The sequence below is a fragment of the Doryrhamphus excisus genome, chromosome 1 (genome assembly GCF_030265055.1).
Source record: "Doryrhamphus excisus isolate RoL2022-K1 chromosome 1, RoL_Dexc_1.0, whole genome shotgun sequence".
In the NCBI taxonomy this organism is placed as follows: Eukaryota; Metazoa; Chordata; class Actinopteri; order Syngnathiformes; family Syngnathidae; genus Doryrhamphus; species Doryrhamphus excisus.
This window is the reverse complement of record NC_080466.1, coordinates 508493-525000: the sequence shown is the minus strand read 5'-3', so window position 1 is coordinate 525000 and position 16508 is coordinate 508493. Positions and strand designations below refer to the sequence as shown.

General features: G+C 43.0%; 2 protein-coding genes across 10 annotated transcripts in view; one reads left to right on the top strand and one right to left on the bottom strand.

Moving 5' to 3' along the window:
* The window catches only part of LOC131126264 (nocturnin-like), an 8964-nt gene extending 6690 nt beyond the window's left edge, over nt 1-2274 (top strand). Inside the window, exons 4-5 of one of the 2 annotated variants that reach the window (XM_058068620.1) lie at nt 518-849; nt 920-2274. In XM_058068620.1, coding sequence (XP_057924603.1) covers nt 518-849; nt 920-1426 — 839 coding nt within the window. In that variant the 3' untranslated portion in view covers nt 1427-2274. The remainder of the gene's footprint in view (nt 1-517; nt 850-919) is intronic. The other variant, XM_058068613.1, reaches the window with a different exon arrangement.
* Nucleotides 2000-16433, bottom strand: elf2b (E74-like factor 2b (ets domain transcription factor)). Of its 8 annotated transcripts, none has more exons than XM_058068555.1 (10): nt 16087-16433; nt 13104-13250; nt 12731-12962; nt 7357-7470; nt 6968-7171; nt 5892-5969; nt 5620-5812; nt 4400-4762; nt 4170-4329; nt 2000-4035 (listed from the first exon to the last, which is right to left on the bottom strand). In XM_058068555.1, exons 2-10 carry the CDS (start codon nt 13176-13178, stop codon nt 3484-3486), a joined length of 1971 nt encoding a protein of 656 aa, XP_057924538.1. In that variant the 5' UTR covers nt 13179-13250; nt 16087-16433; the 3' UTR covers nt 2000-3483. The 8 variants fall into 8 exon arrangements, with proteins under 8 accessions (XP_057924538.1, XP_057924529.1, XP_057924521.1 ...); XM_058068546.1 differs by having other exon boundaries at nt 12731-12965; nt 16087-16431; XM_058068538.1 differs by having other exon boundaries at nt 5620-5815; nt 16087-16429.
* Nucleotides 16434-16508: the final 75 nt, after the last annotated feature.

Genomic DNA, 16508 nt, shown 5'->3' with positions numbered 1-16508 from the left:
CCCTGGACTGGTGGCCAGCCAATCCCAGGGCACATATAGACAAACAACCATTCACACTCACATTCATACCAATGGACAATTTGGAGTGGCTAATTAACCTAGCATGTTTTTGGAATGTGGGAGGAAACCGGAGTACCCGGAGAAAACCCACGCATGCACGGGGAGAACATGCAAACTCCACACAGAGATGGCCGAGGGTGGAATCGAACCCTGGTCTCCTAGCTGTGAGGTCTGCGTGCTAACCACTTGTCCACCGTGCTGCTGTGCGTGTAAAAGTAATTAAAAAACCATTTTAGCAGGTAGGTGCTAAAACAGGCTACCAAAAACTGCAATGTAAAAAATGGAGTACCAAACGGTCCGCAGATGTTTGTCTTCTGTTTTTTTTGTTCTGGAGGAATATGAGCACACAGGAATAATCATTCCCAGTCGTGACTATTCCAAACATGATCAAGCTAGGAACACTAGCACGTCCACTTCTAAGGATGCTAAACTGAGGAATTGATCTCTTTATCATCAGCGCTTGGTGAAGGACTTGACAGTTTTGTGCTGTGTCCCATGGAGGCCCTCAGCTGGTCCCGAAGGAAGCATCTCATCCTGGAGGAGATCCTCACCTACCGACCTCACATCCTGTGTTTACAGGAAGTGGACCACTACTTTGACACATTTCAGCCAGTTCTGGCCGGTTTGGGTTACAGAAGCAAGTTCTACCCTAAGCCCTGGTCTCCGTGTCTGAATGTCAAGGGCAACAACGGCCCCGATGGTTGTGCACTCTTCTTTGACGAGTCCCGCTTGGAGGTTTTGGACTGTGTGAGCTTCCAGCTCTCGGCCATGAAGATTCCGACCAATCAGGTGAGTAGAACCCTTCTGAGCCAGGATTCATGGATTGAAGCCTTGGTCTCATCCTGCCGTGTCTTCCCAGGTTGCTGTGGTGATGATGCTGCGTTGTCAAATCACAAAGAGGCGTCTGTGCGTCGCCGTCACTCACCTGAAGGCCCGCGCCGGCTGGGAGTGGCTTCGCAACGCCCAGGGTGCGGATCTCTTGCGTCAAGTCCAAAACGTGGTCCAGAAACATAGTCCCAGCTCCCCGGTCCCTCTCGTCATATGTGGGGACTTCAATGCTGTCCCGACTGAAGACGTGTACCACCACTTCCTCACATCTCCTCTTGGTTTGGACTCCGCCTATAAGAACCTCAGCAGAGACAATTTGACGGAGCCACGGTACACGACGTGGAAGATTCGCCCCACGGGGGAATGCTGCGCCACTCTGGACTACATTTGGTACACTCAGGACTCACTGAAGGTGGACGCCGTCTTGGACTTACCCTCAGAGGACGACATTGGTCCCAACAGGCTTCCATCCTTCAGCTACCCTTCAGACCACCTCTCACTGGTTTGTGACTTCAGTTTTAAGGAGACGAGGGGATGAATTGGATTCATATTTTTTCTTATGGAAAACCTGGGAAACACCTTACAGTAAGGAACACAAAAATACAGGAGTTCATGAGGAACGAAGCTACCAAACCCTAACCACTACTCATTAGTTCCTCAGTAAATGCTGTATTTTTGTGTACTTTACTGTAAAGTGAGACCAAAAATTGATTTGGTGAATTTCTTTTTTGGTTCCAATCTGACCTTCTGGAACGAACGAACGACGCTAACCAAGGTTCCATTGTATTTACTGACTGAAGTATTCGATTTTTGGTAGTATTTATTTTGCAGCAGATTATGTTTTTATGTATGCAGGTCATATTTGACTGAAACCAAATGCATTGTGGCTGCTGACTAATAAACATTCTGATTTGTATTTGTACTGTTGCTACTATTTTATTGGAGCCACCAGTAGAATATTAAACAGCTGCTACTTGGACGGGAAAACACAATTTACATTCAGCAGGAGAATATCAAGTTATATTAGAATATAAAAATAACAAATGTCTTACTTTGTTATAAAATGTTTTTGCTCCAACTAAACAAATATATTGAAGAAAAAAACAGTGTACAAGTTTCAAATGTTTTATGCTTGAGTAAAATCTACTTTAATACACTTTGAAACAAGAGTACAACAAAATATAATATACTTCAAATGTTGAATATACAAACAGTTCAGTCTGAACACAAACTTCTGTATTTTCCCTCTTTAGATTAAAAAAAATGAAATGTGGGGCGAGCGCCAACATGACAAAAAATGACCTTTTCAAATGACCAGAGACTAAGACTGACATTGCATTCAGTATTTTGATACATTTTGCCAAAAAATAAAATAAAATGATTAGGTTATATACATATTTGTTACATTAGAAAAGAAATCCTATCAACATTCTGCCAAGGACAGCTAACTCAATGAGGCCTGCAGGCTTCCCTACAGATAACATCTGTTAAAAATGTAATTTTGAGAAGTTGAAATTTGTATTCTTGATTATAAAAAAAAAAAAAAGACTTTTTATTCAGGAACTCAAACGCTACAACGCAATACGACTTAACTTTCCTCACAGGTGGCAGCGTAGCTTGTGCATACATGATGGTGGTCTCTGTGGTAGGCGTGCCAAGCCGAGGCAGCACAGAAAGCTCACGTCAATTAGCCCCCCCCACCCCCACCCCCCCATAATACTGTGCTTGGTAAAGTTAGGAAAACGACAAAGTCTAAACTTCAGCTCAGCTTACAGTTGAGACGCCACATGTAAGGCTGCTCTGTAAACCAGTAAATACATATATACACACATACATATTCAGTATATACATACAGTAATCTACACGCAGGCGTGCCTTTTGTAGGGATACACTTTGGAATCTTTCATTTGATCACATTTATTGCAAGTATTAATGATCAATAACACTTTTAAAGCACGTGTGACGAGATGCTGCTGCTGGATGCTGACCACTCGCTATGATACTTCTATTGCAGCGACTGACATTTTTTTTAAATACATGGAGGTTGCCTACAGCCACAGCTGTCAAGACCAATGTTTTTTTTTTTTAATTTGGCACAAATTAAAGAGACCCTGGTGGTTATTTGCTCGACCATGTAATTGTAATAAAATGAAACATTTTTTAAAGTGTATACCCACTTTTAGCACGTCTGTATACATATACATGTATAACATATACTGTATATGTATGTACATGTATGTGTTTGAAACACACCCCCACTCTTTCAGACCCCCATGTAGCACCACACGTTGGAACAGAGACTGAAGTAAAAAAAAAACTGCTGGTTGAACAATCGTCTTACGTGCGTTGGCTGGGTTAGCTTCCGCTGACTTTTCTAATTAGTTGTAGTGTGTCAGTGTTCATTAAAAAATGAGAGTATTGTTCGATCCGGGCAGATCGGTGGCGGATCTGGGCTGGTCCCATTCAAGTCTGTCTTCCTATGTTGAGGCTTCCAGGCTATGTGGAAGAAGTTTTAGACTACAAAAACCAAGTCTGCTGGTATCAAGAATAACAACATGATTTTATGACCCGCTTGATTGGAGAATGATTGGCAGATCAACACTCGGGATCTTCAGTCTTTATTGTGACGGGTGTTTCCAGTTTGCTTCGCGCATCAGGGTCCCTTTGGGGTGGGGCCAGGTTCTGTTGGACCGCCACCGCCATTTGAACAGCTTGTACCTGAACACCGGCGGCCTTGGCCTTGTCGCCTCCCACCACCAGCTCAGAGCCGTTGAAAACGCCCCCGATGATGCGAGGCTGTGATGCCGCGGCCCGATTGGCCGTCGACACGGTGACCGCCCCGCTGCTGGCGCTCCCAGACACCACCAGAGTCTGCGCTTGGGCCTGAGTCGGCACGGACAGTCTCATCACCTGCGCCCCCGAGGCCATGCTGACCGGAGTGAGGGTCTGGACCGTCAGGGGGCTTCCGAGGAGGCCGATTCCCGGTGTTGAACCCCCGACGCCGGACTTGGCGTCTGCGGGGGTCTGAAGCTGACACTGAGCCAACTGATGGGCGGGGATTGTGATGATCTTGGCCAGCTGGACCGTGATCTTCTCTCCGTTCTCTGCTGTGGCCGGGACCATGGTGGGGATGGTCTGGATGACAACCTAGAGCCAAATATGAGGTGAGAGGAATTCATGGCCCTGGCATGCTTACATTTGTTGGTCTGTGGTCCTCTCAAGTCTTAAAACCAATCAAGTGTCATAAAACCATCCTTTTAGGGGTTCTCTGGCAAACACACCTTCTGTTGGGAGTTGGTGCCTCCAGCAGCGGTGCTGGACAGAAGGGCGGCATGACCGGCTGCTCCTGATCTTACCGCTGGCTGCTGCAGAGCAACCGTAGAAATCTTTTGCCCTAACGAAGTCATGACGACCGGCACCTGCATGGCGACCCGCACCGTCCTGTAAACCAGACGACAAATCTCAATCCTCCAGTACCGATGACAAGGGTGACCTTTTCTGAAGTTCTCACCTGGGCCCCGAAGCGCTGGAAACGACCGCCGCCTGCTGATTCCTGCCGTCTCCCGATGCGGTCCGTGAGGCGCTGACCGGCGCCGTCTTGGTGCAGACGGCGGCAGACGACTGAACCAAGCTGCCTCGGTTCCCGCCTCGCAGGATGTTGGGCTTTCTGGGGGACAGGTCGGACGCCTTGAGCAGCACATCCGACGGCTGTGGGATGCGCTCGTAGGACGCGGCGGTCTCCATCGGGTCATCGGCGGTGGACATGTCTGCCTTGTCCTCGTCAATTATGACTATGTTTTTGGGCATTTCTTTGAACTGATAGACCAGCCGTTGGCCCTCAACTTTGGCCAGGATGCCACGTTGGTAGTAATATCTGAAACACACACAAGAAAAACACAAGAAGTATTAGGATAAAAGCAGAAACTCCAACTTCCAATGGCAATTCATTTAAAGTACTGCTCACCTTTGCATCATCATTAGAGGTACAAATGAACAAATGTTGTTAAAATGTCGTCGTCTTGTGTTAATGATGCCAAAGTTTCAGATATTGAGATTTGCGCATTCGGAAGTGAGTTCTAAATAAAGCTTTGTGACGTCAATACCATCCGGACTTCCTTATATGGGCATGCCCAGATACGCTGTATTCGGGTCAAACAAGCATCAGGCAGAAGTGATTGTACTCGCTGATTTCTGGCTAGCAAGAGAAAAATATCTTTCTTATCTGTTCTCTTAACAACAAAAGTGGTTGTCTGTGTAGCATTATAGAGTGTGCATACATGGAGCAGAGTGCGTGTTACTTGCATGCTCAGATATGTGGATTTCCACCTTATTTCAGCGTGTCTAATAGAGTTTTTTTAACACTGGTAGTTCCGCCAAAACGTGTAATGACCACATTCCCACCACATTTATTATCAACTCCTATACCAACAACAAAGAAAGTGGGGTTCGGGCGTCCTGTAGAGCCTATGAGAGTGTGACCAATCACAGCAATGTGGGCGGACTAAATTAAACCGTTTGGTAGGAATCAGGAAATCCAGCTGGAATTGTGGAAGAGCTAGAAAGCTTTCTCTGTGGGTTATTGTGTGTAGCGGCTCTATAGGAGTCCACTACTCAATACAAACTGCCCCATTTAATGTACCAAATGAATTAAGCGCCTCCCCCCAATCCAATTTGTTTGTTTCTCCAAAAGGTACAGAAAAACCTATCAGGGCAGGTATGTGGTCTCCTTACCTCAGAGCCCGTCCCATGGTCTCGTAGTTCATGTCTGGCTTGTTCTTGTGTTTTCCCCACAGCTTTGACACGGCCTTTGAGTCCACCAGCTTAAAGATGCCCTTCTCCCTCTGGGTCCACTTGATGTACCTAGGACAGGTGTTCTTGTCCTGCAGGAGGTCCAACAGGAACTCCCATAAGTAGATGGTGCTCCCTGCTGGAAATCACAAGACAAATATGAGTGTATGTGGTCTACTGTAGACTTGATTGCATGCTCATCAACAGGGGTCTACCTTTCCCCTCTCTGGTTTTCTTCCTGATGCCAATATCGGCTGAGTAAGAGGACTGGTTTGGTTTTAATTTCCGTCCAGCTGGAGAGAAAAAATACATATGAAAGAAGTCAATAATATGCCTTTATGATTCTGATATCTTGTTTCTAGCAGCGTTTTCCTGATTTCAGAGTTGCCACTGAGGATCTTTGATCCGCATATAGAATCTAAAATCATTCAATCCCTCAGTAAATGTTGACCAGCCAATTTTCAGTGTTTCATAATCACAGTAAAAAAGCCAGATCTAACAATCACACATGGTCAGACTTTAAAAAGATATATGCATATTAGGTGCACGCATCACCTCCACTGCCAGAATAAATGTGGAGGAGGTATTGAATTGGTGAAATTACACTCTTTTGACTTTGTGGATTATTTTTAAAATACAGTCGTCCTTCGTTTACAGTGGTTAATTGGTACCAGACCTGACCAGATTAAGTGAACAAAAGAGAATTACAATTTTCCCCCACTCGGGGACATATTATCTTGTGAATTTAATATAAGAATATTCATTGGCTATACCGCATTGCATCTCTTGAGACAGACACAAGTTGGCAAGCTAATCCTAATCGTATTTCTTCTGCTCCCCACCCCCTACCACCATGTCCGACATGCCATGGTTGACTTTGGTGTTAAGGTAAGATAATTAAAATAATGTCTCAATATGTTGTCATTGCTGCCACCTTGTGACCAGAATACACATTTCATTTCAATAAATATTGAGGAAACCATAGTCTACCATGAAACAGCAATCATTTAATGTCTTAAGGGAAATTATATATAAAAAAATGTAAAAATACATAGCAATAGAGCAATAATTTAATGGTGATATTGCGAGGCCGACTGCACTGTAATTGTTTTCTGAAGTAAAAATGTGTGACATGTAGCTATGGAGGTGTGCTTATAATACTGTTGACTAAGCCACGTGCATGCTTGTGTGCAGTGCCACTTGTTTGTGTCCCCCAAAGCTCCCCCCAAAGCTGTTAACACCGGGGTAACAAGAAGAACAAGAAGGGGTAAAAAGATCACTTTTCATCTACCTCTCCTCTTTTTGACAGGCTCATGGCTACGTTCTGGCTCCGGCTCCTCTAACAGGGTTCCTATGTCTTCATCCTCATCTTCGTCATCGTCATCGTCCCCGCAGCAGTCCTCTGTCGAGATCTCCACCTCAGTCTCTGCAATGTCAGGACGCATGGCGGCATGGAGAAAGTCTGGCGTTGCTACGTACGGTGGGACAAAAGCTTCTAGATAGTGGAGGGACAAAGGGATGGAGTTGAATTAGAATTATATCCTAATAAATGTTTGATTGATTTCTGATTTTTTTTGCTCATCTTGTTGCCTGCAAGTAAACTTGATGTAATAAGACATCAAAATCCAGGGTAGGATCCCTATCAAGTCAAAATAAAAGGAACTTTCACTGTAACTGTACCTGGGCTGCAGTCTTCTCTGACACTGGATGGTGAGTCCATGTGGAGGAGAGCCTCTGCAGCCTCAATGGTCTTGTCAGAGCAGTGCACATTGGCGCTTTGGACAGAAGCCTCCACTGCAGAACACAAACAGCAACAAAACTATTAGAAAAAGAAATTTATTCTGCACTATTGAGAAAGTAGGGTACTAAGGATGAATAGCAAAGATGGTTCGCATAGCAGTATTGATACTAGGAATGTGAAATTAACATTTCAGTTCTCCTCTAAATTAAATATTTTCATTTTCCTGTTTTGACACGGTAATGTTGAAATGTGGAGTCTTACAGTGCTATTTTGTACACACTAATAAAATGTCAAATATTACTCATATTTTATCATGATATCTCTGATATACAATGACAAAGCCTTTGCCTTTCTTCTGGTGGCTAATAATAAAATAATTTTGTGTAGAATCCAAGTTAATACTGCCAAGTTGAACAGCACTGAATAGAAAATCACTGTCTACGCAACATTACTACGACCAACAAAAATAACCTCTTTGGTTCTCAAATTTTAAGCGGAGGAAAGCAGCCAACCAGGTATATCAATGTCAACTGTATAAGACCAAAATTTGCAGTATTTCCCATCCTGTCTTGGAACAGCAAGACACTTGATGCAAGGTTTTTTTTAAATAAATGGCATCCTTAAGTGATTCCTACTTTTGGTTTTCTGCAGAAACGTGGTTGTTGGGATTGATGCTTTACCAACAAAGTTGCGGACAGGTGCATGTTTTGAGTTTCACCGCTCATATTAAATCTAGAGGATAAGCAGTATGGAAAATGAATAAACCATGTGTATTTAAAAGATATAAAATAACACTTATACCCTCCCTAACATCCGTAATTACAGCAACAAAATTCAGAAACGCAGTTATTGTTACTATCCATCGGTTAAGAAGGCATGGTGTTAAAAATAACCATTGTTTAAATAAATACAAGGGATTTCTGCAAGGAACATGCATGTTGTAGCTGGGCTCCTGAGAAAAAACTTCCAGCACCTGCTGTTGCCAATCAATGGTGGGAAACACGAGAGCATGTTACAGCCAGCGCTCTCCATGTTTGGGTATTTCAAGGAAGCAATAGGTACTGCATAGGGCTATCTTTAGATTGACACTCATTCGTCCAACTGAAAAACAAATAGGACACTGATAGTTGTGCGTGACATGGTCAAATGCAGTCTAACAACATGCTGCCACATCAAACCAAAGATTTTGAGCTTCCATGTGACCTACTAAATAATTAGTTGCTCTTTGTTTCATTACATGTGGCAAGGTTTGTAGTTTTTAAAAAACTCCCGATGTGTATCAAATGGCATAAAATGTACAAGTAATAGACAAAATAGTATTTTATGAGCAAAGACATAGTTTTAATAAACGTGATTGCTACGTCACGGCGCTCAAAATAGCAGCACTGTGACAAAAAGTAGTGCAGCCTGTGATAACTTCCGTGTTTACACTCCTAAACGTTTCCCTCCAGTTCTCTTCAAATGCGCAAAGAAGTCCCACTGATACCCAACACCCACCACACCCGCTATTGGCTAAAAATTCAGGGGCAGAGCCGCCCCCTAGTGACGTTTTTATTCCAGGCGAATGCCATTTGCCAAAAGGCGTGTCAATCAAATTGCACACTCCTCCCCTTAGACAACGCTTCCGCCATCAAAATAGGAATTAATAAGGTTGACAAATTCGACAAACGACGACGAATTTGACGCCATTCGCGCACACAATAAAACTTTGAACGTAAGTTTCGAGCAGTTTGAACAGCACCAAAACGTACAGTCGCACTTAACACCGAACTAAAAGAAGGAAGGCGACAAGGCCAACCCACGCTGAGACCACACGCTATTCAACACGATAACGGAAACAATAGAAACATTCAAACATCCGCCAAAATAAAAAAAATACATTTCCACCTCCTCGTCAACACAAAATAATGGTATGATTGAACAAATGCAACCACCGTACCACAAAAATGTTTGAAATGTTGGGAACCGATGAGCGCATTAGCGCCACAAACACACTCTTCAAAAGTCACATGTCGCAAAATAAAAAAAATAAACATTATAGAGTCTCGATGTTTCAAAATAAGCAAACATGTGTTCAAACATGCCACGTTTTAAGCATTAAGACTAAAACCACATGTCCTTGCAGTCAGACAGCGTGGCAAAGACGCAGGAAAGACAACACTTGTGCACTTCCTGGTTTTCCTGAGCCGACACCCGTTATTCTACCACACACAGTCACGCTAACCTACAAGTCTCACATGCAAAATCTCCGGCCTTCAGTTAAATGACTAATCGTGCAGATTGCTCTGAGCTGCGTGACGTTTTTCCCTCTAAAGTGCTTGGAGAAGTCGTTAGCAAAGCCGCGCAGGTTGCTAGCAAGGTGATCACTTCCTGATAGTCCTCCATTACTCCTCTGCGGAGTGAGCGACCGCGGTCTACGCGAACAACCCGAGCCTTGCGTTCACCGTAACTCGCGGAACGGGCTAAATGAGTACAAAACGATACATTACCGGCTTTAATGAGTAGATCGAGCTGATTTGCATGTGCCTCATGTTGCGAAGTCGCCATGTTTCCCCTTGCTGAAGATTTCACATTGACTTCTCACTCAATTGTATGGGAAGCAACTATCTCAAATCACTCCGCTGCTCAGAGGAAATTGTCAAATTCAAACGGGGACACGTTACGACGCCAGCGAGGTATTCATCCGCGGCAGACACAGGAAATCCTTCCGTTGCCCTCCCTTTACTTGAGTGGCCAAGACGTCAGCTGAAGCGGTAGTGACGTCATATTTAACCTCATCGTGCAAAAATGCAATTTGAACTTTGACATTACTTTTAAAACGCTGTTTTTTGTTGATAAAAAAATTAGTGCATTTGCAGCCTGTTCCAGGTATTTTTATTGGCCCTACAAATAAAATGAAACAAGAAAACCAAACAATATGCAACTGTTTTACTCTGCATGCTGTGCTGCTATTACCACTGCTTTTAGACTACATATGGTAGTCTAAACCTTCATTTCCCTGAAGGCACATGGCCAAGAGGTCAATAAAGTTCTATCTACTCTAATCTAATCTAAAAAGAAAACAACAACAGCAAAAGGCACAAAGTAATTAGAAAAAGTAGAAATGTTGATAATAATTCACTTTGTCGTTTGTATGTAACTTCTTAGCATCTTTACAGTACATTTGATTTGATTACAAAATATAAAAATGGCCACCAAATCCTTTGATTTGTCAGTATACACCCCTAATTTATAATTTATACATAGAAGCTGAAATACCATTTTACCAAACATATTTCAAGAATACCCGTTGTCCACTAACAAGAATGATGAATGACCAAGAAAGCACGCTGCAGTCCCTTTCAGATTTATGACACCTGCACATAACTTGCAGTCTCTTAAGAGTCATAATTGAATTTAAATAATGGAGTGAAGGTTTAGTTAAAAAAAGAAGCCATTATTGTGCACCTTGTCCACAAGATGGCAGTGCATATCTGCAGTAAATAACCGACTAAATGAATGACTTCAACGTTTCAGACCATCAAACGAATTTTAAAAATTGTCAATTACAGCACAACTGAACAGAAAATGCAGTTTTAAAACAAAACTTTTTATTATTAAGGGGGGAAAATGAAAGAAATTAATTGAGATCTATCAGTCTGGAAAAGGTGATAAAGCCATTTCTAAAGATTTCTGATTAACCACAAATGGTTAACCTTCCCAGGAGTGGGGGGCCAACCAAAATGACCCCAAGAGAGCAGCAACGACACATCCAAGACCCCACAACAACATCCAAAGAACTGCAGGCCTCACTTGCCTCAGTTCAGGTCAGTGTTCATGACTGGGACTAACACTGGGCAAAAATGACGTGAATGGCAGAGTTCCGAAGCAAAAACCACGGCTGAACAAAAAGAACATTAAATCTCATTCCAAATTTACCCCAAAACATCTTGCTGATCCTCAGGACCTTTGGGAAAATACTATTTGGAAGGTGTGTGTAATATTACATCTGACGTAAAAAGCAATGCTGCATTTCATAAAAAGAACATCATACCAACAATAAAATATGGGGGTGCTAGTGTGATGGTCTAGGGCTGTTTTGCTTCAGGACCTGGAAGACTTGCTGTGATAAATGGAACCATGATTTCTGCTCTCTACCAAACAATGCTGAAGGAGAATGTCCGGTCATGACCGTTCGTGACCTCAAGTCAAAGAACCAAGTTGGATTCTGCAGCAGGACAATGATCCAAAACACACCATGAAGTCCAAATCTGAGTGGCTGAAGAAAAACAAAATGAATGACTTGGAGTGGCCTAGTCAGAGTCCTGACTTGAATCCTATTGAGAAGACCAAAATTCCACTACAGCGCTGTAAGAGATTCACTGCAAGTTATCACAAACACTTGATTGCAGTTGTTCCTGCCAAGGGTGGCCAAACCAGTAATTAGGTTTCGGGGGAAATCTCTTTTTCACACTGGGCCATGTAGGTTTGAGTTTTTTTCCTCCCTTAATAAAAAGTCATTCAAACCTGCATTTTGTGTTCAGTTGTGTTGTAATTGACTCATATTTACATTTGTTCGATGATCTGAAACATAAAGTGGCGCCCAAAGACAACTGGGATAGGCTCCAGCACCCCCGCGACCCTCGTGAGGAAAAAATGAATGAAATGAAAATGAATGAATGAATGAATGAAAACATAAAGTGTGACAAACCTTCCAAATCTGGAAGGTGGCAAATTGTGCACCCACTAAAAGTCATTTTAGTCATCAAAATGAAAGGATGCTGGGGTCACTTTTATATTTGCCACCTTGGTGTTTATAAAACACGTTAAAATCAATCCCTTATAGGTCAAGATACGCAAAGCAGTTAAATACACATTGAATGGATAACAATATAGTATTTTTTGAATTTTGGAAAATATTTGAATTCATCAATATATTTTAATTATCCAAAAACTAAGCTAAACACAAATGTACATAAAATTGCATTTAAGTAAGGAAATTTGTGTTTAGTCTTGTTGGCAATAAACCTTATAACCTTATAGTTTATTAAGCTTTTAAAAACGTTGCCACACTTGTAAGAAACATTTGTAAGATATACCAGTTATTAATAGCCTGGGAGGAATTCTTGCTAATTAATAAGTCATTCATAAAACTTTTGCGCCCTCAGTTCAACCATGCAAATTTTTATGACCGTCCCTCTCTTTTAAACCGAGGCACGTACTGAAACGTGATTGTGACGAGGACGGACGCCCCAGTTCCTCTGTGAAGTACCATCACAGGTCACTTTGAACACAACTTGTGTCTAACGTGCTGTTTAAGAAGAAACGTCTCACCTGCCCCCTTTTCTGACTCCACATCCTGCTCATTTCCAACTTCCTGGATGGCGTTGGCTTCGTCATCGTACGACACCGCTTCAGCTAAGCCAGCACCAGGCACCTCCTCCACAATGATGGCTGGGAAGTTTTCATCCTCTCTTCCATGCTCCGCCTCTTCATAGGCGTCCTCAACTTCACCCTCGTCCTCCACTTGTCCCTCTTGTTCTAGGTCCGCATCACACTCACCCTCCTGCTGGGATATGGGATATGGGATATGGGATATGGATGTGAGCACATGGCTTGTGAGCAGAGCAAGAAGCCCCAGGAAGCGACTGAGAAAGTAGATTTGTTTGGCCTCATGTTGATGTTTATATTGTTCTGCACAACCAACCTGGTGGGGGTCTTCCACGGCTGTGACATACTCCACCACAGTCCCACCAGAGTCAACTAGAACCACTGAGGTCATGACTCATATTCCTCGGCGATGAGCAGTCATGTGACTCCCCACTGCTTCCACCGCTGTCGGGAAAGGCGGGCCCTGGAAAGGGAAGACGCAACAAATGACGGACAAACGATGACAAATGAATTGCTGTGTGTAAAACCTGCAATAACAGACAACACGCATCAGTGGTGGTTCAAAGCCAAAGTCTCCTTTTATTGCAGAAGGTGTCTCAGCCTCTGGAAGTTTTGAGTGACATATGTTGCCTTCAAAGAGTAAGTCAATTATGTTTTTAAGTTTGGTTTCTGCTTGTATAGTTGACACGCCATGTTTCATTGCCTGAAACACTTCTGTGAGGACCGCACGAGAAAAGAAAAAAAAAAAGGCTGTGAGGCCTTCCCATTATTTGCTTAGTGAGCTGAACTAACGAGTTGCTAACATCTTGTCTGACGCCACGCGTGACGGTGGGAACTCCAAATTTGTAACTGCCACTGCCGTTCTAAACATGACACTGCAAGCTTTTAGTGACTCGGTCATTTACTACACTCAGCCACTGTTGCAAGACTAACAGTTTGGGAGAAAAAGTACTGTTGATGGGTGCTTTAGTGTATGTACTTGCTTCTTTTCCTTTATATTGACAGCAGTAAATTGATCCATCAATGATACTGTGTTATGTCCTCACACCCCTACTATATAAAATATTCAACATGTACAGGGACACACAAAACAAACACATGGACAGATGGATAAGAGACCAGTCATTCTGGCTGGACTTGCAGGTTGCATTGATTCAAGTATTATAGAACCTGCTTGACAACTGCGAGCACGAGGCTGCTATAGACTGGGGGGGTTCAGTCCAAACAGAAGGAAGGCCATGTTTTCACCATTGGAATTGGACACAATTATTCATCTCCACACTGTATTCTTACTCACTGTTAGAAAAAATGACCGTATGAGTCCAGAAGTAGCCACACTACCCTCAGTTAACTTCTATGTACTTTGCTATATTGTTTGCTTTGTCAGCAAAAAAAAAAAAAAGACAGCTCACCAGTCCAGCCAAGGCATGCTGACACTCAATCAATCTTGATAACAAAAGAACAAAGCTGTACAGAAATTGAACGCAGGCCTTCATATCTACTTACAAACTAGATCAGGACATCCTGCGTATCGTTCTCGCTTGTGTCCTTCCCAGAATGTGTGTGAATCTCCCGACCTTCCTGTGTCTGCCACCCATCCTTCCATCTCCACACATTTCAAGTGCTGAGTCCAGGAGCTGCTCACTACTCCTGGCAGCCCTGTCCCTCGCTCCTCGCAGCCCTGCCCCGCATCACATGACAGGGGTGGAACCAGCACACACGGACACACACACACCGTCACATGATTTTTCAACAACAGTCTTTTTGTCGCAACTTGCTCCGCCATCTGGAAGAGACACAACGCCCTGCCTTGTGCCCTGCCTTGTGCCCTGCCTTGTGCCCTGCCTTGTGCCCCGCCGTGCCCTCGGCTGACGCTCACACAAAGATGACACAGCGAGCAAACACAAATAGTCCATCAAGTCAGGCCATTCGTTTTTGAAGACACTCACTTCATCATCACAAAATATATTGCACTATACTGACCTTCAACAGGGACTAATCCTATTCAACAGCACCCAACATTATGGGACTCAATCATGTCAGCTGAAAGGGATGGTGAAATAAAACCTGTTGGTTATATCAAAGTATTTCTTTAGCCTTGGACTTTAAACTCTAAACAAGTCAAACTTCGTTTTTTGTACACCTTAGTATTTGTGGAAAAATGTTGCCAAAATTCTGTCTTGGTTTTTGCACGCAACAAACTAGTTTGTTTGCCCTGTACTGTACAGTATAATTCCGCAAACTCCAGAGCTCGACCAAAGCACCCTGTACGTTCCACAGCATTTTTTTTATTGAGTGGAGCTGCTAAATAACCCACCATGGGGGCAAAGAAAGTCAGTAAACCGAAAGCAATAGACTGCTAAATAACCCACCATGGGGGCAAAGAAAGTAAGTAAACAAGCAGTAAACTGATAAATAACCCTCCATGGGGCCAAAGAAAGTCAGTAAACTGAAAGCAGTCAACTGCTAAATAACCAACCATGGGGGCAAAGAAAGTAAGTAAACTGAAAGCAGTCAACTGCTAAATAACCCACCATGGGGCCAAAGAAAGTCAGTAAACCGAAAGCAATAGACAGCTAAATAACCCACCACGGGGGCAAAGAAAGTAAGTAAACAAGCAGTAAACTGCTAAATAACCCACCATGGGGGCAAAGAAAGTAGGTAAACTGAAAGCAGTAAACTGATAAATAACCCACCATGGTGGCAAGAAAGTAGGTAAATGACAACAGACTCCGACAATGACAAGAGACAACCGGCATGTTTAAAGGCGAAACTGACACGAACACGGAGGAAGCACCGGGTGAGTTACAAACCATAAGTTGAATGGACTACCCAACGACGAAAGTAGGTAAATGAAAGTAGGTAAATGACAACAGACTCCAACAATAATGAGAGAGAATCGGCATGTTTGATGGCAAAATTCACATGAACATATACTGTAAAGTGCATCAATGAGATATGATATTAGTTGTACTAGTTTAGATTTATCATATGGTTAATTACAATGAAATAAACAATAAACAGCCCCAGCAAAACGCGGAATATGCAAGGAATATGTGAAATATGCAGGTAATATTCAAGTGGAATTTGAAATATGCAAGTAATATGTGAAATGTTCAGGTAATGTGTGCAATATCCAAGTAATATGCGAACTATTTCCAGTAACATATGAAATATGCAACTAATATGTGACATATGAAGAAGACACAGAAACACAATGTTGGCTGGCTAACGATAGCTTGTTCGCTAGCTTAGTGTCAACATCGAGCTGTCATAACTGAGTAATAAAGCTCACCTACCGTCAAATATGTCCACTCTTTGCTTCTCTTCTTGGGATAGTAAACTTTTACAGCAACAACTGGACGTTCACCTGGCAGCCATTAGGCGTTTGCTGAATTTGCGTGTGTAAGTCTATGTGTTTGTTGATGTTTGTGTAGCTAGTAGCTCCAGTCTGCTAACTCCTAGCTTGCCTTGCTAGCCGCGTCACCATCGGCTTCCGTAGCTGTGAAAGAGAACGGTGTGGAAAGTTGAACAGTAACAGGGTGAAAAAAAAACAGTCACCGTGGTGTTTTTCTACTAACGGACACTGTGTTATTGGTTTGATTGATTGAGTGATACACAACGACAAGCGCGTTTGCGTCGTTTGTTTTGATTCGTAGCAAATACTACAAATACGGTGGCCGACAGGAGCCAAATCGCAGTAACAGAAGCGATGCATTTG